Source organism: Cibotium barometz, chromosome 10 (genome assembly GCF_041138505.1).
Source record: "Cibotium barometz isolate CiBa-2024 chromosome 10, ASM4113850v1, whole genome shotgun sequence".
In the NCBI taxonomy this organism is placed as follows: Eukaryota; Viridiplantae; Streptophyta; class Polypodiopsida; order Cyatheales; family Cibotiaceae; genus Cibotium; species Cibotium barometz.
In genome coordinates this window covers 14,345,776-14,364,744 of record NC_141055.1, presented here as the reverse complement: position 1 = coordinate 14,364,744, position 18,969 = coordinate 14,345,776, and the positions used below count along the sequence as shown (strand labels likewise).

At 47.2% G+C, this 18,969-nt stretch overlaps 1 protein-coding gene across 3 annotated transcripts in view; it reads right to left on the bottom strand.

Annotated features, from left to right (window-relative positions):
- Positions 1-18,969, bottom strand: part of LOC147634584 (cinnamoyl-CoA reductase 1-like) — an 89,781-nt gene that overhangs the window by 33,764 nt on the left and 37,048 nt on the right. For 2 of the 3 annotated variants that reach the window (XM_086803697.1, XM_086803695.1), the window contains exons 2-3: positions 18,137-18,254; positions 17,620-17,919 (exon numbers count right to left, since the gene is read on the bottom strand). In XM_086803697.1, the coding sequence (XP_086659823.1) occupies positions 17,620-17,919; positions 18,137-18,245 (409 nt within the window). In that variant the 5' untranslated portion in view covers positions 18,246-18,254. The remainder of the gene's footprint in view (positions 1-17,619; positions 17,920-18,136; positions 18,255-18,969) is intronic. The other variant, XM_086803696.1, reaches the window with a different exon arrangement.

Here is an 18,969-nt window from a genome sequence, read left to right as displayed (position 1 = left end):
TTGACACATATTTACACAGGTTTAGAGAGTTGCAAGTGAAGGCGATGCATATGGATGTGGTCACTTTGCTTGTATTTTTTATGCGGGGATTGTCCCCAGATCATAAGCTTCAGGTGACGAACAATAATTGCAAAACACTTGAGGATGCTATCCGTTTTGTGAAGACACTTGCCAATAAGAGTAAAAAGAATGTTCCTCAGAAGCAAAAGAAAAGGACTGGGCAGAGCCTCCATAACATTCGGGAGGGTCGGTGCTTTATTTGTAGCCAGGCGGCCCATTGGAAAGGTAGCCGCCCTCAAGCACAAAAAAAGTAAAAGCCTAAGGGAGCTCTCTTGACCGTAATTACAGGTGACTACTTCCGTTCATACCACAGTTCTTGATCATAGGTCTTGCACGGATTGTAACTTTAGCATGAAAGTTTTCGGACCCAATGATCTCATACGTATGCATGGATCAATGTTGGGGAGAACTATACACATCCTAATTGATCCAAGTGGCACTCACAAGTTTATTAATGCCAAATTGGTGTAGAAATTGGGAGTGGAGGCCTGGCCAAGTAATCATGTCTACCGTGTGAACCTCACAGCGAGGCAAGGACAGATCTAGGACGGATGTGTGACCCACTTGCCTATATCTGTCCAAAGTTATTTAGATAGTGTAGATTTTTTGTTGATGAATCTAGATACGATAGATATTATTATAGGTAAAGATGGTTTCGTAACCATGACGCCCATGTAAACTTGAAGAATCATACATTGTCTTTTTTACTACAAGGTGCTCCAATTTGTCTCAAGGGTAATTTTGGAATCCCTCTCTCTACTCTGGTAAACGCAGAACTTCATAATATAATATGGAGTTTGTATTTTGATTATGAAGTGTTTAAATGTGTTCTTGATCCTCTTTCATCTGATGTTACTTCTGATTTTAAATCTAGTAAGTTAGATGTTTGGGACACAACATCAAGGCATAGTTTGTTGATGTTTTTCCTGTAGAGTTACCTCATGGTTTACTGCCAGTCGGAGGATCAATTTGATTTCAAGGTCTCAACCTATGAGTATTGCACCTAACAAGAGGAGCCAGCTAGAAGGGGATGAGATTGCTCGATAGTTGTCGAAATAGATTCAACATAGTAAATCCCCTTGGGGAGCTCCAATGTTTTTGAAGCATAAAATAGACAAAACGTGGAGGATGTGTGTCAACTATAAAAAGTTGAATAAAGCTCCCTTCCTAGAGCAGACGATCTCATAGATATGCTCCGGGGAGCCAAGTATTTTACGAAGACTGATCTTCATATAGGTTATCATCCGATTAGGATAGCCGAGGAAGATGTATTTAAGACAAGTTTTCGAACTAGATATGGTTATTACGAGTTTCTCGTGTTACCTTTTGGGCTCACAAATGCTCCTGCTACTTTTCAGCAGATGATGAATGATCTCTTTCGGGATTGTTTGGGAAATTCGTTACGGTATTCTTAGACCATATTTTGATATATTCGTTGTGGTATTACAAGATGATATTTTGATATATATAGCCATTCTTGGAGGAACATGTAGAGCACCTCATATTCATCTTGGGGATTCTAAGGCAAGAATGACTACATGCAAATTCTAAGTGTGAATTCTTTTGTAAAGAAATCACATGCCTAGGTCATCGGATCTCCAAAGATGGGATGAGCATAGATCTTGAGCAGATCCAGAAAGTTTTAGATTGGTCGGTACCTCGGACGGTCAGACAAGTTCGTTCACTTTTAGGATTCACTCTCTTTCTTAAGAAGTCAATGAGGGTGTATTCAAATGCAACCATTCCCCTTTATAACCTCCTCAAAGAACGTGGACGAAAGTTCAACACTCCTATTACATGGAATGAGAGTCTTGCTCAAGCTTTTAATAGGATCAAGCTCATGGTGACAGATGCACCAGTTTTAGCCATACCAGATCTTGGCAAACCATTCGAGGGTGAGACTGATGCCAGTGATTATGCGATAGAGGCTCCCTTATTCCAGGAGGGCCGTGGAACGCCAATGCTAACTTGCATGTATCTGTGGAGTGAAACGTTAGCCTTTGACTCGAAGGTAGATCGTATGATAGCCCCGCTGAGGTCAAATAAGTAAACCTTGATGGCCCTCGTGAAGAACCCAAACCAGTATTCATTGCCAAAGACCTAACCCCTGAATAAGAAGGAGAATTGATAGCCTTACTCCAAGAATTTCAAGATGTTTCTGCATAATAGTACACTGGCATGAAGGGGATTCCTCTCAGAAGTGGTGAAACACAATATCTCTCTCACCAAAGGCGCAAAACCATCAAAACAGAGAGCCTACCACATGAATCCCCAGTACAGACAAATGGTCAAAGAAGAGCTAGACAAGCTCGTTTACACGGGTTTGAGTAAGATATTAGATGGCTTTTCACAACCACTCCCTTATGTTCCACCACCACCACATGAATATGCAGAAGACATGCTAAGGATGGTGTTTGAAATGAGAAGGGAGTTTGCCACGAATATAGCACCTAGAGGCCCCAATTTGGGCAAAACATAGCCAATCCACCTCTCAAGAATACTGACCAAATTTGATAGAACTGGAGATCCTATTTATTACCTAGAGTAAGTTTGATCAAGTTTGTGAAGCCATGTGAAGGATTGATGATCCCACCAAGATCTGCCCATTTGGACTTTGCCTTGAAGGCAAAGCAGGTGATTGATTTAGGGCACTAAACCCCTTTGCACTTGGTGCTCAGTGATTTGTCCCGTTGCCTTATCACGTAAGATATGTAGCACAATCTTGACACACACTTAAACTATTAATACTATTAAACAAGATGAAATGGCACAAAACCAAATAAGATAGCAATGCTGAAATTTAAATGACATAGCAATAGGGCTAGAAAGAGCCAACTACACTTGTAATATGATTATATTAATGCAAGACGATGTTCCCCTACCTACAAGTTGTCCATCACGAGGGTGTAGCGCGATTGAGCTGGAGCCCTCTCCTCCCGGTTGCTGACCCCACCGCCCTCTCCCCCCTTCACCGTTGCTCGCTTCTTCTGTTCCACCGCTGCCGACGCCCGCCCCGCCTTAACACCTTCTTGCCTTGTTGCACCCGTCAGCCCTCGCCTTATGTGTCCAACACCCCCCATCCCACCCACCTGCCTTCAGCAGCCCTTCCCAGCCCTCCTACCCTTCTGTGCACTCCCCCAACCCTCTTGGCTTCAGCACACCTCCTGCCTTCTCCGCACCCCCTCCTCCTCCCTCATTCGAGCACACACCCCCTCCCCCACCCTCCAGCTCCTCATACCCCCTCCTCACCTCCCCCCCTTAAGCGTTCTCTCAAGGCCGGTTTCCAGCTTTCACGGAGCTCTTCCTATCGGCAAGTTTTAGCCTCTTTTGGTCTTGAACCCCCAGGAAGACTCCATGGCAGCTGCTCTCTCATCCCCGATCGAGGCCGTGTTCGCTTGCCTTTCCTTTTCAAAAGTGTACCTCCAGCTCCTTGCTTCGACAGTCGCATCATTAGAGACCTGCATTTTGGTATGCAAGATTGTGGGTAGCCACCCTACACGCGGATAGCTCAGGGATCGGTTACAAGCTCGCCTCCTTGGCGCGCCTGGAAAGATCACTGATACTCATCCTTTGGGGCATGGTTACTACCAGGTTGAGTTCAACTCGACGACATTGTCGAACACAGTCATGCAACTGAGCCCCGTCACACTACGTACGGCCTAGGCCTTCTTTGCGAGGTGGTAGCATGGTTTTGACCCATGCATCCGACCCTCCGGCTAGCGTTTCACGCTTTCCCGTGTCAGTTTTCTTCCCAGGCCTTAGGAAGGAATACCTTCCTCTCCTCCCGGTGATAGGTGGTGCTATCGGGGGTGATGGAATCCCCCTCCGCCGCCGCTTTGGTTCTTGCTCGGGCCGCCGGGATTCCATACATTCATATCTGTGTAGCCTCTCCAAAGACGATGCCGCATGCCATATCTCTTCGTTGCCTCCGCAGAGCCCCTATTTTGCAGAGAGTGTAGTACTTTAGTCTCCCAGGCCAATGCTTCATATGTAGATAGATGGGACATCTCGCTAGAGCTTGTCCTCGCCGTCAATCTAGGAACCCCCCCCCCCCCCCCCCCCGGGGCGGGTCCTAGCTCAGATCCTCTTCGGGGGGGGGGGGAGCTAGGCCCCGGGCAGCAGAGCACAAGGATTCAGCCACAGCCATTGCCACTAATGCAGGAGATTGGCAGGCCGTTGGCCCAAGATGGAGCCGCCAGCCGACTTCCAGAGCTGAGCGGCGTCGCCAGGCTGGAAGGGCACATGAGGGTACAGTTTCATCAAAAAACCCTTTCGAGCATTTATCTCAGCAGCCCTCTGACAGTACCCCCCCCAGTTACCTCGAGAAACCCTCCTGTTTGGAGGCCGTTACCTCGACGAGATTCCTCCCTAGGTTCCCAGATCCCAATGAGGCCTTCTGGCCCTTTCACGGACCCTTTCCTTACATCCCCTTGTCTCCCCCTCCCTCCCAAGAGGATTCATATCCTGCTTGATGATTATTTTCACCTCTGAGTGGTGCAAAGGCAGAGAAGGGGCGTCTAAAGAGTACTGAAAAGGTGGCAATCTATCCATCAAGATCCCATGTAGACCAAACCATGTAGTCATCTGTGCATACCAGCATGTCTCATCTCCCCTTTCTGCAAGCTGTCATGATGACTCGAAAGCGAGCCTAGCATATCTGTGTCGAGGGAGCTCCCATAAACTGTGGAGGAAAGATACTGACCTGGTAAGAGCCTCTACTACGAGTGGTGCAGCAGCCATCTCTACTCGAATAATCTCATGTGGGACCGATGGCTTACTGCGTATCATCCTAGCAATCATCATAACAAGAGGTCTCTCCATAGACCCCCATCCATCGTAGCCCCCGGCCCCTTCCCACAACACCCCCCCCCTACGGCGGCGGCGATGATCTAGGCTCGGTCCCCAGATGGGGGCACCATATAGCAGAGTAGGGGAGACCAAAGTATCAAAGAGCCATAATTTGGTCTTGGGCTCCTGAAATTGTACTTGTGAGCACATCTTCTCTAGCATCCCTAGGGCAGCATATCCTCATGTCAATCTCGCCTCAGCGGCTGCTCGCATGGAAAAAGCTGGGCCCCTAAATAGGACTCCCAGATACACATAGGAGGTAACCTGCTCCACAGTCTCCCCTCTATAAATGAAACCCGGTGCTCATCTGCTAATCCACTGAGCTCGCTGCTCAAGTATTAAAAATCATAACCTTAGTCTTGCCCATGTTGACCGTGAGGTCCCTCGCCTCCGTGTAGACCTGTAGCTGCAAGATGAGTCCATCCTTAGTGAGTGTGAGGAAGTGGTCTCTGTAAAAGTGCATCTTCGTGGGGAGCTCCAGGGATGTGATCCATGTGCAATGTGTGTAGAGGCTAAGAAGATCTGACTGGATAACCCAGTTGGTATCCTCGTGAGACAGCCGGAAAAAAGGGGAGTCCAAACTATACTGAAGGGGGGGTAGGCGGTCCATGCAGAGCCCATATACTGAGAACCAAGTGGAAACTAGTGCATACCATACTCCAGAATGCCCCTCAAGTGCTAGCTGTCTGAAGGACTCCAAGGCAAGCCTCGGGTACCTGTGGAGATCTATGTGACTGATGCGATAGAGGTATGTGACGGTCTGGAAGAGTGCCTCCACTACCATCAGGGCTGCAGCAAACTTTGCTTGGATAATCTGGTGTGGGATTGATGGTTTGCTGCGGATCATACGGGAGCACTTCATGACCTGGGGCCTCTCAACTCGCTGCCAATCCTCATTGGATAAATCTGGCCCCCAGAAAGCTGCTCCATACATCAAGGCTGGTGTGACAAGGGTGTCAAAAAGCCAGCCCTTCGTCCTGGGCTCCTGGAAATGTGCTTGGAAGCACTGCCGCTCAAGTAAGCTCAAGGCTGCATATCCCCGCGTCACTCTGGCATGTGTTGCGGGAAGCGTGGGCCACTGAAAGTGACACCAAGGTAGACATAGGATGAGACAATCTCCATAGGTTCCCCTCTATATGTGAAGCTCAATTTGGATGTGACGGGGCGAGAGGTATTGAAGACCATTACCTTGGTTTTACCAAAGGTTTACAGAGAGGTCCCGCTGAGTGCAAAAGTCATGTAAGGCATCCAACTGTCTCTGAAGCCCTTCGGCTGAGTCTGAGAGAAGGACGATGTCATCTACATAAAGTAGTATAGGGATCAATATGCCTGCCAGTGTGGGACCAGCCCCGCCTAATCCATCAATGAAGCTTGAGATCTCATCAATGTAGAGGCCAAAAAGAGTGGGTGATAGAGGGCAGCCCTGTTTCACCCCAATAGTGCTGGAAATCTCCTGTGATGTACCTCCTAGGGCTCACTCGTCCGGTGATGGACTCATAGAGGGCGATGATGCTCCAAACCATGTCAGATGGGACTCCAATCTCCTGTAGACAGTGTAAGAGGCGGGCTCGGGGTACAGTATCAAAAGCTTTGCGGAAATCCACAAAGCAGCAGTAAATCCTCTGGTGTCGTGCTCTACCCTCCTCGATGATGGCACGGAGGGTGAAGATGTGGTCAAGGGTAGAGTAGCTCCTCCGAAAGCCAGCCTGTTCTGAGGCTCTGCATCCTTGGCTCTCTGCAAATGAGCTGAGCTCCGCCTCTAGCACTGATCCATAGAGTTTGGCCAATGTGTGGCCAATCATGATCGTCCTGTAGTCATTAGGATCAAGTGGATCTCTGGCTTTGAGGATGGGGGTGATAGTGTTGGTGGACCCAGAGGGTGGAAATCCTTCACAAAAGGCTCTATTGAACATGTAGGCTAGTAGGGGCGCTAGGGTATCATGGGCATGCGAGATGTACTCGGCAGTGAGTCCCTCATGATCTTGGGCTCGCCCATTGCGTAGTCTACGAATGGGCTTGAGGACCATGCCCTTTGTGAAGAAGGTGGAGGTAGTGGGGCAGGGTTTGGTGGTGGGGGTAGGGGTGGTTGATGGGGGATATGAGGGAGTGTGCATAGGAGTGCCATGTGTCTAGGTAGGTGATAGGTGTGGGAGGGCGATGTTCTCGGAGTTTCCTCCATGCCTCTTTGCAGTTCGGCCCTAAGAAAAGTCGGTATAACTCATCCTCTTTCCGAGCATAGAACTCCCGTTTCTTGCGTCGAGGGAATCGTTGAGAAATCCGTTGCCCTTGGCGCTTCGTGATTTGCCCAATCCGTACCTCATGCTTAAGACAGCAGCATGTGGCCCGACATTCGTCATCATACCAACAGTTCTGGGGCATGGAACCTCAAGGTGGCTTGGCGGTAGACCACCGCGCAGATGAAAGAAGCTGTGGCGGATGTGTGGAGTATGGTAGTGAGTTGTGTTGTGAGGGTGGATAGGGGGACAGTAGGTTCCACATCCTGGAGTTGGCGGTAGATGTGGTTGGAGTAAACAAGGTCAAGCTCGTGATCAAAGAGGACCTGAGTGTAATGTGAGATGGGGGGGGGGGGGGGAGGGGGGTGGAGGGACGGGTGGTATGCAGGTAAGAGTGAAAGAGAGGTAGGCATGGTCAGCTTCAAAAGGGGGTGGCAGAATGGAGAAGTCGGGGATAAGGTGTGCCAAAGCCGGAGATCCCATAAGGTAGTCTACAATGCTAGTACCTCCTGAGCGAGGGAAGGAGGTGAGGCCATCAGAGGAGGGCTATCGGGACATCCCGTTATAGATAACGAGACCATGTGCAGCTCCCAGCTCTAAGAAATATCTCCTATACACTCTGACCTCCTCACGGTCCTGTGAGGATTGCTGCAGCCCTGTGTCAGTGATGTCCAGCTCCTATAGTCTGATAGGGTCGTCTAGATCGAGTAGTGGGACCTGCTGAATTCCCGTCCTGGCGTTGAAATCCCCGAGCAAGAGGACTTCCCCCAACTGTGAGAACTCCATGATATCCTCATATAATGGTAAGTACCCTGACTGGCCATGTTGTGCGGCGTAAGGAGAGTGGCGTGGTGCAAAATAACACACAGCAATGTGGATGACTCTGTCATTGTCACTGCTAAGCTGTAGCCGCACCCAAAGATATCGTGCATCCTCGTCTTTCCGGACGATGCTGAGAATCTGTCGGAGATGGGATCTATAGCTACCCCCCCAGAGCCACATACTCCTCCTGATGTGCGGGTCTCGCCTCGAAAAGCTGACTCCCACTCATACCCGGCTATGTATGCTAAGCCCCTCTTAGGGCTCTGATGAGTCTCTATATAAAAAATGGCATCCCTGCCTATGAGAATCTCGCTCAAGCCTACTGGATTCGACACAGCATGCCATTGCAGTTCCATACTGCCAACCCCAGGTGTTTGGTTTCATAGACCCCGCGTCCCTATTTGGGACGGTGCTCAGTGATAATGACTCTACCATCTCTGTAGATAGCCCACTTGCCTACTCTGTGGGCCTCATGAACAGTCACCATCGCCTCACGCCGGTGTGCCACCTGTGTGCTAGAGTGAGATCATCTCCCATGTACACCTGTGTGCCCTTGAGGGCAGCCCACCTGTCTGCTAGTGGCATCAGGGAATCTAATGATGAGGGGTCGCTCTCGTGTCATATCCTTTGATGCCCTCCATGTATCTGCAAAGGGGGGGGGCGGTCCCGTCCACTCCTAGCATTTGGCAAAGTGTCATGGCATCCTCCTTTGGGGAAGCCCCCGCCTGTAGCCCCCGTACTCGCACGTGGAGGGCCCTATCCTTCATGTGTTTCTCCTCCTCGAGAGTCTTATGTATTGGGGTAAAGGCATTATGCCCACCCTTATAGTGTGTACTAGCCCATAAGTTTTTTAGTACATAGTACACTTAGTACTTTTAATGTACTAAGTGCACTATGTGTACTAGTGCAAATATACATGTGTGATTGCAAAGTCACACACTCATTCCATGACTTGACTTATCCCCACATATGTCTCTCTCTCTCTCTCTCTCTCCCTTCTTTTCTGTGTATGTCTCCCACATGAAACCCTAATTCTCTCCCTTCAACTGGTATCAGAGCCACGGTTGTGTCCGTGTGTGTGCGGGTGTGTGGAGTCGTCTTCATCGCGAAGAAGAAGCTCGGCTATGGAGCCTTGAGCTTGGCACGAGCAGAGGAGAGCTTGCTGTCGTGTTGGGCGCTGCAAGACAGTAAGAGGCGGTGGCAACAAACAAGGCTGGCCACAAGGCGTAACAAAACGAGTGCAGAGGCTCAGCCCGTTTCGGCGGTACTGCCGCTGCCCACCACTCTCTGCCCGCTAGCCTGGGCAGCACAAGTGCACAGAGTCCGCACATTCGAACGGAAAGCATCAGCGTGTCGCCCACGAGGAGAGCTACGCACCAACGTCAATCCGGAGCCTGAGAAGGACACGTGCATCCACTGGAGCTTCCCCGACGATGTTTGGATTGAAGGAGCTTCCCGCTACGTGGCGCTTCTGCGATAAAGGCACTGTCGGAGGCGACATCGCTTTATCTGTGCTGTGGCCGTCTCGCCACACTAAGTCGAGTGCTTTCCGTGCGCCTACCTCCCGTCGCATGCGCCTGCAAACTTGCGTGTAGCGAAGCGATTGCGCCCCAGCAGCAGCACCGGCTCAAACATCTTCGTCTCGCTGGAGCCGCTGGATAAACACGTGGCGGGTGTAGCGCTGGCCAAGGCGTAACAAAGGGCACGCTTACGTGTCCCCGTGGAGGTCTTGTCGCCCACGAGGAGAGCTACGCATCAACGCCAACATCGCACGCATACGCCTGCTTCTCGGGAGATTCACCCGCGAGCTTCTACTACTGGAGTTTCGAGCCTGGAGAAGAAGCGACCAGGCATACGACCAGAGCTCCTCAGCTATCACCTTCTGCACAGCAGCAGCAGCAGCAGCAGCAGCATCAGCACGACGCCCCCCAACACCCCCCTTTTCCTGCAGCAATACAACTCCTCCCTTTCTGCAACATTAATCAGAAATTGCCTGAGGTATTTGCTTCAATTTTGGAATTTGCATGTCCAATCATCAATTGAGCAGGTACAATCATCAATTGTGCAGGTACAAGTCCAAATTGCTCAATTTTTGAGCAAAATTGGCAAAATTGGGTGACATTGGTCACATTCCGGGTCAATTTGCAGGAATTTGGGTGTCAAAATTTGGGGCTTTTGATGTAATTGTGCCATTGGGCATTCATACATGCTGTATGATGTGAGCAATCTCACATTTGGGGCAAAATTGCAGGAAATTGGAGTGCAGATCAAAGGGCTTTCGTGCCGATTGGGTTGATTTGCATGCAGGCACTGGCATTTGATGCTTTGGGCAATGTGTTGATGCCTGTCAAGCACTCAATGTGCCTGTAAATCAAGGGGCTCTTATGTATTGGATGTATATGTGGCCAGGGGGAAGCATTGTGAAGACTCTGGATGCCTTCATGTGCGTTAATGTACCATGTATGATCAGAAATTGATCTTGAATCAAGGGGCTTTTGCTCAATTTCTGTCCGAGACTGTTGTATGCAGTGGTGAGGACTGTTAAGGTCTGATTTTCACTCATTTGGACAGCCAAGAGAGCATTTATTGCTACTGTACTTGCTGGTACAGATTTGGTACAACTTTGTACAAGTTTTGGCATGGCTGTACATTGATTTGAGTGAGGAAAAGGTTCATTTTCAGCTGCTGTACTTGCCGGTACAGGTTTGGTACATCATTGGTGAGCACTTAGTACTGTTGTACAGTACTTTTAGGGGAACAGAGCACATCTAAGGTGCTGTCCTAAATCTGCAGCAACCAGATTTTGGTGATTTTATCACATTCAGTGGGAGAAGAGTTGCATTCGTGCTTCCACAGTGGGAGATAAACTTTGGGAGAACAACTGTGAGCACTTTGTGTGCTTGTGGTGTAGTGTTTGCACATCTTGCAGGGAGTCAGGCATTGACAAAGGTTGCATATTGCTATGGCAACCACAGGTGAGAGCTCTTCATTGCTTCACATCAAAAAGCTTGAAGGCTCACATAATTATGACATTTGGCAAACCCACTGCTATAATGTGTTGCTCCAGAAGAAGCAGCACAAGCCCATCAAAGAAAGGGGTGTAATGCCCGCTTCTCTTACTGCTGAAGAATGGGAAGATATGGATGAGCTAGCAAGATCCACTATCATGTTGTCTGTGTCAGACACTTTACTTTTCAGCATACGTGAAGAGAAGACAGCTTGGGGAATGTGGCAAAGATTGCAGGACTTGTATGCCCAGCAAAGTGCCTCAAGCAAAGTGTATTGGTTGAAGAAACTCATAGGTCTTCAAATGAAGGAAGGGGCGTCTATGACAGCCCATCTAAATGAGTTTAATGGTGTTGTCAGCCAGGTCATCAATCAAAAGTTGGCAATGGACGATGAGTTCAAAGCCACCTTTCTCTTATGCACTTTGCCAGAGAGTTAGGACACATTCAGGACAGCCACTAGCAATTCAAATGCTATGCTGTCATATGTAGATGTGGAGGGTGCTCTCCTTCAAGAGGAGATGAACAGGATGAACAACTCTGTTGGAAAGTCCAATGCAATGAATGCACGTGGGAGATCCCAGCAAAGGGGTAAAAGCCAAGACCGGGGAAGGAGCAAGTCCCGCTCCAAAAAGGACTTGGAATGCCATTATTGTGGCAAGAAGGGGCATATCAAAAAGCAATGCTACAAATGGAAGAATGATCAAAAGGAAAAGGGCAAAGGAAAAGACAAAGACAAAGATGAAGCCAAAGATGCAAAGCCAAAAGACAAAAGTGGAGTCAAGATTGAAGAAGTCAATGTGTCACATGCAGATGACAGTGAGGATGAAGTCCTATTCACGTCTTCACTTGATGCCCATTCACTTCTTGCAGGAGATGGTCATGGTATGCACTCATGGATCATTGATTCAGGTGCCTCCTTTCATGTCACAGGTTGCAGAGACTTGTTTGTCAGGTATACTGCTGGCAATGAAGGAGTAGTTTATTTGGGTGACAACCATGCATGCAAGATTCTTGGTAGAGGTGATGTGAGGCTTGTGTTTTCAGATGGCTCACAGCTTATGCTCCATGATGTCAGGCATGTGCCTGAGATCAAGAAGAACCTGCTTTCTACTGGACAGCTTGATGATGCTGATTATGTTACCACATTTGGTCGTGGAAAGTGAAAGATTAGTAAGGGCTCACTGGTTGTTGCCAGAGGCTCTAAGGTGGACACTCTTTACTTCATGATGCTGGTGTTTATCACCATGCTAATGTAAATGCAACCGAGCTGCCGGAAATCTCTATGTGGCATAGCCGGTTGGGACACATGAGTGTCAAAGGAATGGAGCAATTGTCTCGTTTTGGTTACTTGCCTTCTCTAAAGTTCTCAAGTTTTCAGTTTTGTGAGCATTGTATATATGGCAGGCAACTCCAGTGCCCCCACAAGAAAGCTCTTGGACAGAAAGATGCTCAGTTAGAGCTTGTGCATACAGATGTATGTGAGATGCCTCAGCTTTCTTTGGGAGGGGCAAAATATTTTGTGTCCTTTATTGATGATGCCACACGCAAGGTGTGGGTTTATCCTCTTCGTTTGAAAAGTGATACATTCTCAGTGTTTGTAAAGTTTGTTGCTCATGTTGAGAATCAAACTGGCAAAACACTGAAGGCTTTGCGTTCCGACAATGGTGGAGAGTACATGTCCAAACAGTTTCAGGACTTTTGTGATGCTAAAGGCATCAAGAGGGAGCTCTCTACTCCTTATGATCCTCCACAAAACGGGACAGCAGAGAGGATGAACAGGACCATTCAGGAAAAGGTCCGTTTTATGTTGTCACATGCTGTATTACCTCATGGTTTTTGGGCTGAAGCTGTTATGACAGCCGTTCATCTTATAAACAGGTCACCTAACACGAGGCTTGGTGGGAAAGTGCCAGAGGAAGTATGGACAGGGAAGCCTCCGTCCTACAAGCACTTGAGAGTGTTTGGTTGTGTTGCGTACGTGCACATACGCAGGGAAATACGCACCAAACTTGATCCTAAGTCTCACAAATGCATATTCCTAGGATATGGTGACAGAGGTGAAATGGGGGATAGACTTTGGGATCCAGTGAATAGAAAGATTATACGCAACAATGATGTCATTTTTGATGAAACATGCATGTATAAGGAGCCTGCAAGGCAACAGGAGCCTGGCAGAGTCATCTTTGATGATGATGGACATCATGGACAACAACCAAGGGCTGTAAATCAGCCATTACAGCAACAAAACCAGCCCTTAAATGGTGCTGAAAATGGTCCAAATGGACAGCCAGAGATGGCAGAAAATATCCCTATGGATATCCCATAGTTAGAGGAGATACCGGGCATGATCTTTCAACCTTATGGCATGGAACAGGAGCCACCAATAGGTGATATGCAGGCTGGACAGCAACCTACAAATGATGGTCATTGGGTACGGAGGTCCACAAGACCCTCCAGACCCCCTGACAGGTTTGTTCCAGGGGTTGACTACTTGATGCTCACTGACTGTGGGGAGCCCTCATGTTATAAGGAGGCTTTACAGAGGGCAGACAAGGCTCTATGGGAGCGTGCTATGAAGTCAGAGATGGATTCTCTACACAAAAATGGAACATGGAAGTTGGTGCATTTGCCTACAGGCAAGAAGGTTTTGCCATGCAAGTGGGTTTATAGGCTCAAAGTTGCACCTGATGCAAAGCCAAGATACAAAGCCAGGTTAGTGGCTAAGGGCTTCAAGCAGGAATATGGTGTGGACTTTGATGAGATCTTCTCTCCCGTGGTCAAAATGACCACACTTAGAGCTGTATTAGCTTTGGTTGCTCATGATGATCTGGATTTGATTCAGATGGATGTGAAGACTGCTTTTCTTCACGGTGATCTCCATGAGGAGATATATATGCAACAGCCAGAGGGTTATGCAATGAATGGAAAGGAGAAGCTTGTATGCAAGCTGAAAAAGAGTCTTTATGGGCTCAAACAGGCACCAAGGGAATGGTATCATAAATTTGATACATTCATGAAATCCCAAGATTTCAGGAGAAGTGACATAGATCACTACTTATACACCAAGAAAGCTTTGGATGGCAGTCTATTGATCCTCATCTTGTATGTTGATGATATGTTGATTGCCGGGAAATCTCGTAAAGAGATGGATGCCTTGAAGAAGAGGCTGCATCAAACCTTTGATATGAAGGATTTGGGTGATGCAAATCACATTTTGGGTATGCGGATACTTCGGGATAGAAATCAGCATGTGTTGTATTTGTCTCAGAAGGAATACATTGGCAAAGTTTTGCAGAGGTTCAATATGGACGGGGGGAAGAAGACTAGTACTCCTTTGCCTCCATATGTGAAACTCAGTGCTATGGACAGCCCACAGTCGGATAGTGACAGGGCTGATATGGCCAAGATTCCGTATGCTTCAGCTTGTGGCAGTCTCATGTATGCCATGGTTGCTACTAGGCCGGACATTGCATTCCATTGTTGCATTGTGACAGTCAGAGTGCCATCCAGTTGGCAAAGAACCCTGTCTTTCATGCAAAGACGAAGTATGTGGATGTGAAGTATCACTTCATCAGAGAGGTGATAGAGAACAAGCAAATTCAGCTTGTCAAGATTCATACGGATGACAACCCGGCTGATCTGTTGACAAAGAGTTTGCCTCCAGAGTGGTTTGCTCATTGCAGACACTTGATGGGCATTGGATGAGGCCAGTTTCAGCCTTGATATGGCCTTGTATATTATCATGTACATGCTGATTTTTCTTTTCCTTCATTTAAGGGCACTTTGCCTTTAAGTGGGAGGTTGTTGGGGTAAAGGCATTATGCCCACCCTTATAGTGTGTACTAGCCCATAAGTTTTATAGTACATAGTACACTTAGTACTTTTAATGTACTAAGTGCACTATGTGTACTAGTGCAACTATACATGTGTGATAGGGGAGTCACACACTCATTCCATGAGTTGACTTATCCCCACATATGTCTCTCTCTCTCTCTCCCTTCTTTTCTATGTATGTCTCCCACATGAAACCCTAATTCTCTCCCTTCATTATGTATGATGCTCTACGGGGGGTTGTGCTTCTTCACCACCTCCACCCAATCTTTCTTAGTGGTCTGCAGTTCTTCCCGCAGCTTCTCACTCGCAGCTTTCAACTGCTCCAAGTCAATCCTTAAACCCTCCTGAATATTCAGTTCCCCGTCCTCCACTGTATGGTCCTTGACCGTAGCCTTTAGGGCTTCCATTTCTGCCCAGAGTTCCCCTATCATTGGGGCAGCTTTTGGCATTTCTGTTTGTTGCAGCTGGGTCTCTTTCAACATCTGAATCACCTCTTCCTGTTGGTTCACTTGGGCTGTCAGTTCTTCAATCCTGTTGTTCTTTCCCTGTATCTCCTTGCGGAGGCCTTCCAACTATTTTTCATGTTGGTTCAGAACCCTGTCCAGCACCTTCTTTTGTTCGCCCAGTAATTTCTTGGTGTTGTCCTCCACTATCTTGATGTATGCCTCCAGCTCTTGAAGGTTCATTGTGCTATTTCCCCCTGGTTGCTGCCTTGGGACCTGAGCAAGGGCGGGTGGGAAAAGGGAGCAAGGGCGGGTGGTGGGAAAGGGAACAGGGAGCAGTGCGTAGATCAAGGGAGGCGGAGGGGAAGCAGCAGGGGCGCAGCGCGGCAAAGGGCCACCAGCGCGAACAGAGGGGGGGGGGGGGGGGCGGCGCAGCTTCACGCCATGAGCAAGGCTCAAATGTAGAGAGAGAGAGAGAGAGAAAGAGATAATGCTCAAATGTAGAGAGATAAGCTGCATGACTCAATGATGTGATTGTTCTTGATTAATTTTCAATGAAGTACATGTACCTTTTATAAGTAAAAAGGTTCTTCTCCTGCCATCACTGCTTCTATCACATCACACAAATATCTAGATATTATTTATACCCCCGTAAGGGGTGGTTCACACACACAAACACATAAGTGGGTGTTTACTCCTTTGCTAGAGAATGTTCGCATGCACCCACACACATACTTCCTCACTCATAAGAGTGGGTTCACACACACATACTTCCTCGCTCATAAGACTAGCTTCACACACAGACATACTTTTTTTTTTAGTGAAACCACTGCTTCATTAATAAAAGTAATGTACATTCATAGCTGTCCCAAAGTGAAACAGCTACGACTCGGAACGGAAACAGTGGAAAAACACCTCGTGCTACAGGAAAGAGAGCTCTCCAAGATCAAAATAATCTCTGAGAGACTTGTAAAGTGATGTACGGAAGAAGAAAAAAGAGTCGACATGAACAACAAAAAAAAGCAACTCATTCCGGACATTGTAGATAGTCCAAAGTGCCTAGAATCTCGTCCAATCCAGAAAGACTACATAAGCCGGAAATGGTGGAGAGAGTCGACCAAAAAGCCGAAACTGACTCCCAAAAAGTCTCCCTGGAAATCGTGCCCCTAGGTGCCCTAACAATCTATCCATGTCACCATTTGGCCGCCCAATTGGTCCACCCGTGCTTTCTCGTTATGTATGTACATTGGACTGGCATCCATGGCAATTGCATATGTCGGGGATTGATGCCACTCATGTGATACTGTGGACTTGGCTTTTCGTTGGGACTTGTGCCCGTGTGTACATGCCCGAAAATGCCTGGAGGATTGGTGTTCCATTGGGTCTGGAAGCTCGTGTACTTGCTTAGAGCACGTTTATTTTGGTATAGTATCATGAATAGGGATTGTCCATAACAATGTTGCATTGCATAGCATCTTTATGTGCTTTCTTGCAATTGAATTTGCATGCTGTTTTCATGCTTGCTTGACCAAGGTGTGGTTCCGAGTAAGGAGACGCCCACCCGTGAACCGTGCGTGTGAAACTGTCAGCTGACATGGATATGTGGCATGTGACAAGTGGTAAGTATTGGTCAAAAACCTAGCCTTAGGAATTAGCACTAATTTATAAGTGAGTGTGCACACACTTCATTAAGTTTTGGGCGACCAAAACTCAGTGGACAACTCACCATCACTCTTCCCTCTCTAAGCGCCCCCTTCATGAAGCCTTTTTGGCTGTATTCCCTTCATCCTTTTGAAGACTTTTGTTGTGAAGGATCGCAACAAATTGAAGATTTCAATACTCCAAACGCTTCCATCGTGAAGACTTCCGCTGACATCGACTCTACTTGCAATTGGTAAGCTTTGATGCTTAAATATGGAAGCAAGTAGCAGAAGGGAGGAGTAGGACTCCATGTTCACATACCCTATGTAGTGTTCTCTTGTCCTACGTACTCTCTTGCAGATTATTGCTACCATGTGTTGGTGGAACAATAGAGAGTAGATAGTATGGAACATGGGCACTTGAGAAGGTAGTGTGAGTTGCAAGTCTCTACACCAACAACACATTGTTTGCAATACTGTATTCATATGCATTGGTATGGGAATCTAGTCAGAAATGCCCATGACACTAAGTACTTGATTCTCCCAAGATCAATATACTTTATTTGAGGGAAGAGCCGGCTGTTCCGGCTCATTGTGCGTCTCTTGTCAATTCAGCAAATTTACTTCTTGTATTGAGCATATTGTCCATTAAATCTTGGTGTATTTAAGTGTATTGATTAGCATTGTGTTCAACCAAGTTACACTCTAGGAGGGCTCCAGAGTAAGGTACCACAGAAGATGAGACACTGTCTCATGTGGGTGAGAGAATCGCCTACATTAGGTAGAAGCAATGTGTCTCCATGCCAAAAGAATCCCCACCGGAAAAACACCCATAATACATCTCCATAGAAACAATCGGTGCTTTTAGGGCAATTTGCTCTTCCATATCCATCCAAATGCCGCTTTCCACTAAGGCAAGGATTTAGACATACGATTCGCATGCTCATGAATCCAAGGGAGAGGGGAAGGAGCTTGTACGACCTAGAAAATGAGCTGATGAAAAGGAAGAGGTGTATATCCAGGGAGCTGCCTGTCAAAAAGCCAGTCTCTGAGTCGGTCAAATGCCAACATTGCTACCTGATAGATTTGAAAAGGTACATGCTACATGCTATTTAGGTCTCTGCCTTGCTGACTTTTAATACTGTACATGAATCTTAAACTTTCACAGCAATGATAAGCCCATAGTACTGAAACAACCAAAGATATACCCAAAAGCTGTCTTTTGAAAAGAATTAAAAACACCTTACCTGGAGATCTTACCAGTCCACGAACATGATAGCCACGTTCCAGCAACAATTTCACCAGCCATGATGCAATAAAGCCACTTGCCCCAGTTACACACACTAATTTCTTCATGATCCCAGCCTGTGTCACAAAAAGCATGCTTGTCTTTTTTTATTCACTCTCATCACTTCTACCTTCGTGGGTCAATCCATACACACACTTTGAGTCCATCAAGCTAGTCCAATTAAATATCATGCTATCATTAATTTACTTAAAATAGTGTCTTAAGGTCAAGCACATTCTTCTGAAAACACAAAATGAAGCAAAACATATGTTATTCACAAGCATGATGCACATGTATTGAAGCAAAATAAACATGTACAATGCCTCTGAATTGTGTGCAGTGGTCTAAAATTTTCCCTTTCATGCACGAGGCCATGAGGGCAAGAATTTCCAATGTGTAATGCATCTTAGTAGGCATGACTGTGAGGTAGGGTGCCCAATGCACAAGCGGTTGGTTGTCTACCAAAACTACTGCAAGTGTGAATGGAACTAATGCAAATTGAGACAAACTACAGCAAGTAGACCTACTTTTTTATGTCTATATAGAACCCCTTTCTCCCCATTCTAGGGATCTTAAATTCTTTTCGAGCAGTTATGCAAGAGAGGAGACCAAACTTGAAAAGCAATAGAATCCGCCCTCAAAGTAGTTTAAACAGCAACCATTCATGTAGACCAGTCTAGGTCTTCCTACTGCAGAAAATTCCACCTGTTGACAGAGGAGAACATAACATTTTCTTGCCCTATTCATGGCTTGCATCTTTCAGAGCATAAGGGTTTCCCATGTTGGATATCA